The sequence below is a fragment of the Diceros bicornis genome, chromosome 18 (assembly GCF_020826845.1).
Source record: "Diceros bicornis minor isolate mBicDic1 chromosome 18, mDicBic1.mat.cur, whole genome shotgun sequence".
Lineage (NCBI taxonomy): Eukaryota > Metazoa > Chordata > Mammalia > Perissodactyla > Rhinocerotidae > Diceros > Diceros bicornis.
In genome coordinates this window covers 3372781-3384886 of record NC_080757.1, presented here as the reverse complement: position 1 = coordinate 3384886, position 12106 = coordinate 3372781, and the positions used below count along the sequence as shown (strand labels likewise).

Genomic DNA, 12106 nt, shown 5'->3' with positions numbered 1-12106 from the left:
TTTTGTTGTTATTCAAGTATTGGGATATTTGCAAAATAAGTCACAGGTGCAGATGGTAAACATCCAAGCAGTACAAGACCCTTCACTCTCGCCCCACCCCCTGCCCTTCCCCAAACTAGGGGACAAAGCACAGGTAACAGCTAGAAGGCTTTTTTTTTTTCCCCGAGAGGAAGATCAGCCCTGAGCTAACATCCATGCCAATCCTCCTCTTTTTTCTTTTTTTGTTTTTTGCTGAGGAACACCAGCCCTGAGCTAACATCTATTGCCAATCCTCCTCCTTTTTTTTCCCTTTTTCCTCCCCAAAGCCCCAGTAGATGGTTGTATGTCATAGCTGCACGTCCTTCTAGTTGCTGTATGTGGGACGTGGCCTCAGCATGGCCGGACAAGCAGTGCATTGGTGCGTGCCCGGGATCCGAACCCGGGCCGCCAGTATCGGAGTGCACACACTTAACCACTAAGCCACGGGGCCGGCCCTGAGCTTGAGGGCTTTTTGGATTGTATTTGGTTCTTTTGGGTGGGGGCTAAATACGGTGTGGGGTACTGGAGACGAGGAATGATCCAGCACCAAAGGGGTACTGATGATGGAGGAGAGTGAAGGTCAGGTGCAGGCACGGCTGGGAGAGGCGGGGTCCTGGGCCGAGGGGAGAGCGGGCCTTTGCTGGGAGCAGGGACACCTGGCACAGTCACAGAGGGACAGCAGGGGGTGAGGGCCCAAGGCAGGGCCTGGACACCTGTGATGGCAGCGTGGGGGCTGGCCATGCTCTCACAATGAAATCTGTGTCACAGCACATTCATCCCAAAGATCGGCCGGCCACAGTCGTGCTCCACACAGGAGGGGGCCTGCCGGGCCCCTCCCCCCTGCCCTCAGCCACCTGCAGGCCAGGTGACGCGACTCTCGGTTCCCACTCTGATGAATGCCCTGCTTCAGACTGTCCTCACTGGACCCTGCCCGGTTCCTCAGGCCCAAGGACAGACCCTGGGGGCCCAGTGCTGCCTGACGAAAAGCTGCGAGGGCATGGAGGGTCCTGGGTTGTCCTGGCCTCCTGTCCTTCCGCCCCCAGGAGCAGCACTCTGAAGCTGCCTGAGCGGTCTGCGTGGTCTCACTGAGGGACCTCTGCCCTAGAGGCCAAATCAAATTTGAGAGGAGTGCCTTGGCCTCTGCTTTCTGAGCCACTTGTCTTCAAGACTCAGCCTCCTTGGTCACCGCCCCCTGGACAACCAGAAATGGAGCTGACGTCCCAAAGTCTAGAGGGAAGACAAATGTCTCCCAACACCAGAGGCTTTGGGGAGGCCTTCACTGCTGTCAGGATGATAACCGGGGTGGGGTGGAAGACAGCAGGAGAGGACTGGAGAGGATGGGGGTGGAGGGCTGCAAAAGGAGCACGCGCACACATTCGCTCAGCTGGAAGACCTTTATTGGTCTCCTTGTGTCTAGCAAGAGGGCAGGGACTTGGGGGGGGCGGGCCTTGGGGCCTGAACGGGAGTGGGGGCATGCACTGATCCGCAGAGAAGCAAGGGGGCTCCAGGAGTAATCCTCTGGGGGGCTGGAGAGCAGGGCGAGGGCACAGCACGGGGAGGCCAGGCGCAGCGGCTTCAGCGAGCGGTCATCTGTGAGGAGGACACAGGGCAGTGAGGCCCTGTCCTCCCCGCGGCCCAGCCTCCCCGAGAGCCCCCAACTCTCACCTTGGCCAGGCTCGGGGGGTATCTGGCTGTGAGGGACTCGTCATCCAGCAGAGGCCTCACCAGGCATGAGCGGCGGTGGGAGAAGGTCTCGAAGCTCTTCTTGCCATGGTAGCAGCCCATGCCGCTGTTCCCTGTGGGGAGCCGGCTCAGGCCCAGGCGGCCCCAAGACCCCCAGACCCTGCCCACAACCCTCACGCACCCCTTCTACAAGCCTCCCCGGGGGTGGCCGATCCCCAGGGCGTCCCCTGGGGTGTCCACACTGGGGACAACAGAGAGAGTGCCCAGGAAGAGTTTAATCCCAGCTATGCCACTAGATGGCTGTGTGACGTCTGGCCCGTGTACCCTCTCTCAGGGCCTCTGTGAAGCAGGCCCTGTGCACCAGGGGACCTTTAGGACCATCTAGGGTCTTGAGGTTAAACGTAGCTGATGGATGTGCTGGCCGAGGCCGGAGGCCCACTCGGGAGAGGTTAGTGGGAATCTGAGCCCCCGAGGCCCCGGGCTGCTCCGGCCCCTCCTGAATTCCCAGCCCAGGGGTGGGAGGGGACAACTGCAGGGGGCAGGTAGGCGGTGACTCACCTACGCCCCCATAGGGCAGAGAGTGCAGGGTGAAGTGGACCACGACGTCGTTGGCTGTCACCCCACCGCTCGAGGTCTCTGCAATCATCTTCTTAATCACCTGCAACAGCACCCAGGCCCTGGCCTCAGTCTCCCACCCCAGGACACCCCACCCTGTCCAGGCAAGTCCTGGAGCCTCAAGGACCTGAGCGGTAGAGGTACGGCCCCAGCCACAGTCTGCTCCCCCTGAGCCCCCTTGGGGTCCCCCACTCTCCCCACGTGTCAAGTATTTTGTAGGGAAAGAGTGAGAGCAACAGTTCCCATGACTGCATGCAGGGCACTGTGTCGATGATCATCTCATTCAATCTCTGAGGTGGATGTTACTGTCCTGATTTCAGAGCTGAGGAGAAAGGGGCTCAGAAGGGTTAAGTGACTTGCCCAAGGTCACACAGCAGTGAGTGGTAAAGCTGGACTTGAACCCAGGTCTGCGCACCTCTGGATCCTGTTCCTGTGAGTGCTGGGCCCCGGAGCCCCAGGACCCTGGGAGGAGGGCATCCCCGGCCCACCTTGTCATTCAGGGAGAACACGTAGAGAGCCAGAGGCTTCTCCCGCTGGTTGATGAAATGGATGGCCTCCTCCAGGCCGCGCACACACACGATGGGCATTATGGGCCCGAAGATCTCCTCCTGCATCACCTGGGACTGGGGGTCCACGTCCGTGAGGATGGTGGGGGCTGAGGCAGGAAACAAGCCAAAGTCAGCCAGCACTGAGACCCCCGCCCGCCTGCCCCGCAAGTCCAGACATCTAGCGCCTCCTTCAACTCCTTTACAGACGAGGCTGCGAGGCTTAGAGAGGGGCAGGGACGAGGGCCCGCCCAGCCTCCACTCTGGCAGACCATGGGGAGAACTATGGATCAGCCTAAGGGTCCACACCTCCAGGGGGCAGGCACCACACTCTGGCAGCCACCTGCACCCCTGCCCGAGCTCTTCACTCTCCCAGGTAAGGCCCCACCTGTGACCCTTCAGCCTAGGCCCTGGGGTCCCCTCCAGCTCCGCATACCGGGGCTCTGCGGGCTCTGCTGTCCTCATCCCCTGCTGATGCTGCAGGGGTCGGAGGGGATGATGCCCCTCTCTGGGCCTTGTGAGAAGAGGAGCTGCTGGGTTGGGGAGGGGTTTCCCAGGAGCTGTGCCCATCCTCTGCCTGCCAAGAGCCCCACCTGCCCCAGGCTCACTGCCCAAAGCAATTTATACCCACCACGGGCTTGTGTCTGTTCTTCGAGTATCTAAACCCAACTGCCGCCAACTTGTCGGGACCCTGGCAGCCCTGACGGGCAGGCGGTGCTCTTCCAAAGGGCAAACGCACGCACCTATGTATCGGGTGGCTGCGTCCCCAGTGCCTCCGTAGACGACCTTCTGGCCCTCCATCAGGCCCATCACTCTCTGGAAGTGGCGAGAGTTAATCATTCTTCCATAGTCACGGGACTTCTTGGCATCTTCCCCGTAGAACTCCTGTGGAGAAGGGGTGGCAGGCTTCAGGAAGGACGTGGACCCTCGTCATAGCCAAAGGCTTCGAGGTGGCCAGCGACCCTGCCCTGGGAGCACATGTGGGCACCGCCTGGCCAGTGCAGTGGACAACGGCTCAGTGACACCAAGGACTACCGGACTGCCATGACATCTGGGGTGCTCCCCGGCTTTCAGGGCACATGAAATGCTATGGGACAGCGTGGTTTGGAAGAAATATATACACAGCTGTCTGGACACCACATCAGGAACAAACACATGTATTCACAGAAAGGAAAACCAACAGGTTAGCAGTGACTATCTTTGAGTGTCGGGATTCTGGGTGGAGCTTTTCCCCTCCTTTATGCTTTTTAACCTTTTCCAAATTATGTAGTGAACGTGTATTACTGAAAAAAAAAATCCAGTACTTTCTAAAGTCCATGCCTCACAGCCTCTCCCTCACCCCCAGGAGCCAACACTCACTTTTAGGGACTTTTTGAGCTTCTCCACGATTTGGTTCTGGATGGAGGGGTCACAGAGAATGTAGTCAGGGGCCACGCAGGTCTGGCCGCAGTTCATGAACTTCCCCCAGGCAATGCGTCTGTGAAAATCCCAGATGAGACTGCGTTCTGAGAGGCCTGGGAGGCTCCCTGGGAACAAGCCTCTCATCTGTTCACTCGAGATCAGGCACAAGGGGCCGAGTGCTGGAGGAGGGCTCACTGGTCAGTCAGCAGGAGCCAGAAGCTGTGGGCTCTCCCCCAGAGGGCTCCCTCAGCCCCGGGCTCGTGTCTAGACTCCAGGCTGAGCATACCCACGTCCCTGAACACGTAGGGGCGCCCGTGACGCATCCCAACCTCAGCAGTGACCGGTGGGGGATGTGGATGTCCGAGGGGGGGCAGCCTTTGTGAATCTCCATTCACGCCTTGGGCCCTGCGTGGCCAGGTGTCACCTCTGCTCAGGGCCCCCACACCCCGGAGGGCCATGTACATGAGAAATAGAAGGCAGGCAGAGCTCTGGCTAGACCTGTCCTCTGCAGGAAGCCCTCCCAGACTGCCTGGACCCCTTCTAGGAACGTGGCACCCACCCACCCCCAGCTCCTGCCCAGGACTGCAGGCTCCCTGAGGGCAGGGACGATGCCTGTGTCACTTGGAGCAGAACTGCAGCCCGTGTGAACTGGAAGGCAGCCAGAATGGCCACTCCAGCACAGACAGGCCCGAGCCTCCGCACCTGCAGGCAAGGTCCAGATCGCAGTCCTTGTCCACGTAGCAGGGGCTCTTCCCCCCCAGCTCCAGGGTGACGGGGGTCAGGTGCTTGGCCGCGGCCATCATGATGATCTTCCCCACGCCGGTGCTCCCCGTGTACAGAATGTGGTCGAATCTCTCCTTGAGCACCTCCGTGGTCTCGGAGACACTCCCATTGATCACCGCGTACAGATCCTTCCAGGCAAGAGAGGTGAGGCTCAGAAAAGCCCACAGCCCCTCCTCACCCCACCCAGGCGGCCACTGCCAAGTGGCTGGAGGGCACCCCAATGGGAGAGACCAGCTGCTCCCGCCCCCACCTGGGGCTTGGCCTCTCGCTGCAAGAATTCACTATTTGTCAACCCCCAAGGTCCTGACCCCACACGGTTCTCCTTGAGCCCTGAAGAGAACCTCACCTTGTCCAGGTACTGAGGGATGATGGTGGCCAGCAGGGTCGCCATGTTCTCGCTTAGCTCCGAGGGCTTGATGACCACTGCGTTCCCTGCAGAGCACACAGATTCGAGGTCACGCCCGGGTGGCCCCACTCCAGTGCTCTGCCCTCCCAGCGACACCCCTGGACCCTCCCTCCATCTTCTGTGTCTTCGGAAAAGTGGACAAAAGAGCTACGCGCGCACGCCACAGGAGGACGCACATCACGTACACGGCGCATGCCGCAGCCGCACGCACATCAGCACATCACGCACACGGCGCACACCACAGCAGCTGCACCACCTGCCTTTCTGAGATGTGGGAGGCGAGGGGAGAGAAGGGCTCAGGGCCTGGTTAGAGAGCAGAGCCTGGTACATCTTAGCTGAGAGCAGCCCGGCTCCCCACACAGGCGGGGAGGGGCAGGCTCTGTGAACATCTGAGCCTGGCTGGGCGTGGGGCGGGGGAGGCCTGGCTAGATAGTTTGGCCCCCGCAGCCTCCTGTGAAAGACAGACGCATCAAACCATTAGCTGACCCCAGGCTCCCTCTTCTCGCAGGCCTGAGCCGCCCTGGCCCCACTCTGCAGTGAGGGATGATGATCCCTCATGACTCCCCCTTCCAGAACGCAGCCCACGGTACCTGCAGCAATGGCGCCCACCATGGGCTGGATGGTGAGGTTGAAGGGGTAGTTCCAGGTGCCGATGATGAGAACCACGCCCAGGGGCTCCCAGTGGATGTAGGACTCATCCAGCTGGGTCTGGGGAGTCTTCTCCACAGGCTGGTCTGCAGCCCACTCGGGGAGCTTCTTGATCATGTACTCTATCTCCTCCAGGACATACACCACCTCCTCATAGTACGCGTTCCATTCATTCTATGGTGAAAGGGCCATGTGAGCTCACTGACCCCCGAGTGAGGGCTGTGCATCCCGGGCTCTGAGTGGGGAGTCACCGGGGCTGCCTGTGGGTCCTGGCTCGCTGCTCCCTAGCTTTGTGACCCTGAATGAGCTGTCTCCCTCTCCTAACCTCAGTGTCCGAATCTACAAAATGGGAGTGTGATCTGTACCTCATGGGGCTGTTGGGTGGGCATGTTGGTCAGCAGTCAGGGTGATGGGGGCTGTTCACTGTGGGCTCCCCAGGCCTGGAGGCTGGGCCAGAGAAGGCACATGGTGGGGGGGGGGCGGGTTGTGGTTGGGCAGAGCTGAGGATTAGCCATTGGGGTGGTAGGTCTGCCAGGGCCCCTTTCTTCCAGTGCCGGGGGCCCAGGCAGGTTTGGACATGTCAAGTTTGAGGTACCAGAGGGTCCCTCCAGAGTGGAGGGCCAGTGAATGATAGAGCCAGGCCTGGGCAGTGGGTTTAGATTTGAGGATTATTGGGAGGAAAGGGATCAAGCTGACAAGTATCTGGGAACACTTACAGATTAAAATGAGATGTGAACCCAGGATGGAGCCCTAAGAAGACTACATTGAAGGTACAGGGAAGAGGCTACCAAAGAGAGTTAGGAGAATCTCAGCCAGAGGAGGCGGGGTGGGGCAGTGGGCCCAAGGGCTGCTGGGGTCCTCCTGGAGTGGTGGGGAGGAAGCCAGCATGCAGGGGTGAGGAGAGAAGAGGTGCAGGCAGCAAAATATACAGCTCTTTCATGTATTCTCTTTGCTGGGAAGAGCAAAACAGAAGTTGTGAAGTCAATAGAGTGGGTTTTCCTGTTGTCTTTGTTTGTTTTTTTAAGATGAGAAATCTTGAGACATTAAAAAAATACAGCAGCAAAAGGCCCTGAAACATAGAGGGACAAGCCCCAAAGCCCCTCGCCTCTTTTCCAAAGCAAGATGGAAGCGTGGAAGCAGGTCCAGATGAGTTGTGGGGCAGCAAGGAGAAGAGCTTGAGAATGTGGGGTGTCTGACTTTGCAGAGGCTGAGAGATGAAGCAGCCCACGTGGGGATGGGAGGAAGCGAGGATGCCATTAGAGTGGGGTGCCCTGTGGGGTGCCAAGCTGTGCGGTGCCCTGGCGTGGAGAACCAGGTGGCCCTGGGTGAGGCCGAGGCTGGAGGAACAAGGAGACCAGAAGTTCAGGATGTCATGTCCACAGGAGATGGCTGAAATGGGTGGCCTCGTGCTCCAGGCTGGATAGAGAAGGAAGTGAAGCTAGGAGGGACTGGCAGACAGATGGGGGAAAGGAGCAGCCCGCCCCTGCACTGGGTATGGTGGGACAGCGGCTGGGAATGAGACTGAAGGAGAGCCCAGTGGGCCTCATCTGGGCAGCCGATGGGATTGGGCTGCACTTTCCCCTCTATAAAAGGGCCCAACACTCGCAGAGCTTTTTGAGGACTAAGTGCCGTCCTGTGTAAAGAGCTGGGCACACACAGCGCCAGGTGCGCAGCAGGTGCCCTCAACGCAGGCAGCGACGGTTCCTTTCACTGTCCCATCTTTGCCCCCGTGCTGTGGCGCCGGGAAGTCCTGCTGTCCCACCGCAGCTGTGCCCCTCCTGGGAGGCCCGGCCGCCCTCAGGGGGACGGGGGCAGCACCTTGTGGAGGTCGGCAGTCAGCGCGCCGGCGATGTCCTTCTCGCGCTCCTTGATCATGCGCCGCAGCGCCTCCAGCTGCTGGACCCGGAACTGCAGGGGGCGAGTCTTGCCCGAGTTGAAGGCGGCTCTGGCCCGCTGCACGACCTCGCTGATTTTGCTCATGGTGCCTGGGGGGAGAGAGAGAGAGAGCGCACCTTGGAGCAGGGGCTCTAGGGGGGGCGGGCGCGTCCGGGCCCGGGGCTGTGCCCTGGCTCCTGCCCTGTCACTTAGACTTGGGGGCTGCGGGGGCAGCACCCTCCCTGCTCCTCCCCCGCGTTAATTTTATAGGAAGAAGAAGATTTCCCCGGGAGCGCTGGGAAAATGGCATTGTTTTGCCTTTTCAGCTGCTTAACCCAGATGTCTGGACCCTTCTGGCCCTCTCATACCCCCTGGGCAGATGACAAACATCGCAGTGAGGGCCAGCAAGCAGTGACAAGTGACCCTAGGTATAATTGCTGATGGTGGGTTCTTGGCAGTGTGCTGGGGGCAGGCCCTTCCTGGCATCTCTCAAGTCCCACTCCCACCTCTACCTGCTTGCAAAGCTGGTGACACTCCTGGGCAAACACTCCAAGAGCTCCACACACCCAGCCAGGCCGTTTTCCAGACTAGACTGAAGGCACAGGTGTGATTCCACACCCATGCTGAGTATAGAAAACCCAGCATCAAAACACCCGCACGGCCTTTCTGGCTAAGGGATTGTTCTCAAAAGCGCTGGTTGCTTTGCAGACCAAACCAGGCTTGGTTTTTAAACCAGTGTGTGCCCAGAACACCTGTGAGACACAGAGCAGGCCAGCGGAGGTCTCACAAAGCGTCAGGTGTCTGCGCAGAAGTGTGGAGGGGACGCCTGCTACCAGTACAAGAAACCATACTGGCAAGTTGGGATGGCTCTTCTGGGGGCCGTTTGGCTACATCTAGCAAAAGCCTTTAAAACATATTTCTCTGTGACATTGTAGGTCCGCATTCAGGAGCTTATAGAAATTACAGCGTTCCTAAACATTCATGAATAAGAAAGTTCATCAAGTTTGCATGTAACAGAAATGCTGGAAACATCCTAAATGTCCGTCAGACATTTAACTGAACTCTGCTGCACCTGCGTGGTGGATGATTCTGCAGTCCACAGGAGAGAGAGAGCAGTGTTTCAGCACCTTCGTAAGGGCACGCTCTGTGCCAGGTGTGTCCCAGGCACGAGGGACAAGAAAGAAGACAAGTTAGAGAACAACGGTACACTAGGCGTGCGCATGTATGCATGTGTGTGTGCGTGTGCACATGCAAGAAAAGACCAGAAGGGTAGCCGCCAACACAGTGACAGTTGGTGGGGGTGAGCTTTGTTTTCATCTTCTGGACTCTTTGGCTTTTTTGCAATAAGCTTGCATTTTTTAAAGTGTTTGCTAACTTTTTGAATAGGTAATACATGCTCATGGTAGAAAATTTAAAAGCTACAAAAGAGAACACAGAGGAAAGTCAGTCTCCCTTCTCCCTCAGCAATTCCTTACTGCCCCCCCGAGACAGTCCACCCACTTTCAGACGTTTCGTAACTTCCAACATCAGGGAAAAAACCCACGAGGCTATTTCCATTTTGCAAAAACAAATTATATATACCATATATAATATATATGTATATACCATATATATACTATCTAGGTATGTAAATACATGTATATATGATATATAATATAAATGGTATATATGGTATATGTGTATATACATTATTACATATGGTACATGTAATTTTTTTGCAAAATGGAGATAACCATATATGTGAAATATATATAACAACATATATATATATATATATATATTCATATTCCTGCTTGAATTCCAGTAAGTGGTTTCTGATTCCTTCCACTGTGCCCCTCTGCACGGTGCTGACCACCCACCCCCCCTGGGCTTTCTGCACAGAGGGGAGGGGCCCTGCTGACATCCGCAGTGCCCGTGGTGGTGCCTTTCCCACCCCAGGTGTGACGGGGGCCTGGAGGGAGCCCCCTCACTGGGTCCCCTCGGCCCAGCCTGCAGTGGGCCAGGCACCCCTGCTGACCGAGACTCCGGCCACACAGCCCTACAGGAAGGTCCTTCTCTCCTTCCCAGCTTTGTGTGGTGAAACCAGGGCAGCAGCCTCTGGCCATCGGCCACAAGAGCGGGGGCCCAGGGCGGAAGAGCCTGGTGGGAGTGCGACCGAGTGGGCTGGCACCCCAGCTCTGCACTCAGAACTGCGTGACCTCTGGGAAGGAGCCTTCCTGGGCATCCTCTGTGGCCAGTGTTCGGAATAGCACCACCTCACAGTTATGACAAAGATTAATGGAGCCTGAAACATCTAACATTGCGCTGGCACCCCAGTGGGAGCGGCTGGAAGTCCTCCCAGGACTGCCTTCCCGCACCCCTATGTCCCACCCGCCTCACCTGTGCCAACTTTGCCCCAGGCATCCCTGCGGCTGGCTCCCCCTCCATCATTCCCTGGGATCCTCACAAAATCCCCGTGGGTGTGCCCATGAAGAAGAAACCCTTACGAGTCCGTTTTATGGATGGGGAAAGTGAGGCCGAAAGGCATTCAAATGCTCTGTATTTGGTCTCAAGTTAGCAAACGGCAAAGCCAGGATCTGAACCCACTTCTATCTCTGTCCACTGCTCACGCCTTTACCTACTGGGCTCTGCTGTCTTCCAGGTGAGTGAATCAAGGCTTCTCACCCACTGTCCCCTCGGTGCCCCTGCTCCACAGATCCCGGGTCCTCCACCTCCCGGGGCTGGGTATGGCAGAGCCACCACACGTGGGCTTTGGATCCTCGGGGCACCCAACCCGATGATTCTCAGGAGAAGATTCTGGAGGGTGGGGAGGACCAGCCACAGAGATGGACCTGCTCCTGGTGCAGGCTCCAGATGGATATTGCCACCTAAGGAGAAAAGGAAAAGACAAGACCTGGGGGAAGAGGATTACCTTGGACACAGCCTCTCCCAGGGCTGGAGCTCCTGGAATGAGCATCAGCCTAGAGGGGACACATTTAAGGAGGCTTCTTCCCGCCCACTGGACCTGGGAGTCCCCACCCAGGAAGTTTGTGTAACAAAAACAAAACAATCGTCTAACGTGGGGTGTAGCATCATCCAGACCTCTGCAAGCCCCAGCTTTGGAGATTAAGACTCGGGTTGTCTGTTTTTGTTCTATTCTGAAATGCAAGAATGTGTCTGTGAAGGCTGGGGTGGGGCTCACATCCGATCTTCAAAAGGAGCCTGTGTGTTTGCCCCGGGCACAGGGGCCGCTGATTGATTCGGCCTGGCAGGGACCTCTCCCAGATTTCCGAAGTGCAGTTGCCAGATGCTGTTCTCCTGATGCCCTGGTTACATAAGCGCAGCGGCAGGCGAGGTACCAGTCACGGGGAGTGTGCACACAGCTCCCCGAAAACCCACCACTGCACAAGCACATCCTTGTCCCCCATTCTTGTCCCACCTCCTCGGAGGTGCCAGGGCCCCACCGAGGCAGAGACCTCCAACTCGGGGGAGCCGCAGGCCGGGGGCGTTCCACACGAGGCCTCACTGACACGTATATCTGCCCTTTTGTTGAATGGCAGAGAAGAGGCCCAAGAACCAGTAAGAGTACCAGGCATCCCCCTCCCTGTGGTCACCCAGGAAACCAGAGATGCTTGGGAAGGAAAGACACACCTGGGCACTTCTTGCACCTCCCCTGCTACCAGGCCTGCCAGGTGCCTCCTGCCCCCCTCACCTACCTGCAGGCTGCAGGAAGAAAGCACGAGGTCCCCACGCTGGCCCTCGAGCCCCTGAGGATGTGTCCTTGCCCTCCTCCTCCCTCCACTTTGCCCTTCCCCATATGACCCCCCACGTGGCTCTGCACAAATGTGATGTAAGGTAGCACCACCCCCTCGTCATCACTGTGTGTCCTCTTCCTCCACTTTATTTTTCTCCAGAGCATTTATCACCCTCTGACACGCTGTTTGTCGACTCATTTTGTTTGCTGCCTGTCACCTCCTCCCCACTAGGATTTGGTTTGCTCACTGCTGTATCCTCAGCTCCTAGAACAGTGTCTGGCACATGTGTTACCGAACCAGGTCCGTTTTTGCCCACTGCCCAGAAAGCCAAACACTGAGACGACGAGATCGCAGCAGAGAGAGGGTTTTTTAATCACAAGGCAGCCAAGTGAGGAAAC

The 12106-nt window shown here is 57.8% G+C and overlaps 1 protein-coding gene across 3 annotated transcripts; it reads right to left on the bottom strand.

Annotated features, from left to right (window-relative positions):
* Positions 1–1403: 1403 nt before the first annotated feature.
* On the bottom strand, positions 1404–11576 carry ALDH3A1 (aldehyde dehydrogenase 3 family member A1). 3 transcript variants are annotated; one of them, XM_058559647.1, is made up of 11 exons: positions 10596–11576; positions 7918–8084; positions 6042–6273; positions 5392–5477; positions 4965–5173; positions 4221–4338; positions 3605–3746; positions 2805–2971; positions 2260–2359; positions 1684–1814; positions 1404–1608 (listed from the first exon to the last, which is right to left on the bottom strand). In XM_058559647.1, the coding sequence occupies exons 2-11, from the start codon at positions 8077–8079 to the stop codon at positions 1594–1596; spliced, it is 1362 nt and encodes a 453-aa protein (XP_058415630.1). In that variant the 5' UTR covers positions 8080–8084; positions 10596–11576; the 3' UTR covers positions 1404–1593. The 3 variants fall into 3 exon arrangements, with proteins under 3 accessions (XP_058415630.1, XP_058415628.1, XP_058415629.1); XM_058559645.1 differs by having other exon boundaries at positions 10639–11576; XM_058559646.1 differs by having other exon boundaries at positions 10592–11575.
* Between the last annotated feature and the right edge of the window lie 530 nt (positions 11577–12106).

Excerpts from the sequence above, each read along its gene's own strand:
- ALDH3A1 (XM_058559645.1), bottom strand. The coding sequence starts at position 10,930 with ATGCTCATTCCAGGAGCTCCAGCCCTGGGAGAGGCTGTGTCCAAGGTA. Across the intron at positions 8,085-10,638 it reads GGGCACCGAGGGGACAGTGG|GCACCATGAGCAAAATCAGC; the intron begins GTGAGAAGCCTT and ends CTCTCCCCCCAG. Across the intron at positions 1,815-2,259 it reads TCTGCCCTATGGGGGCGTAG|GGAACAGCGGCATGGGCTGC; the intron begins GTGAGTCACCGC and ends GGCTCCCCACAG.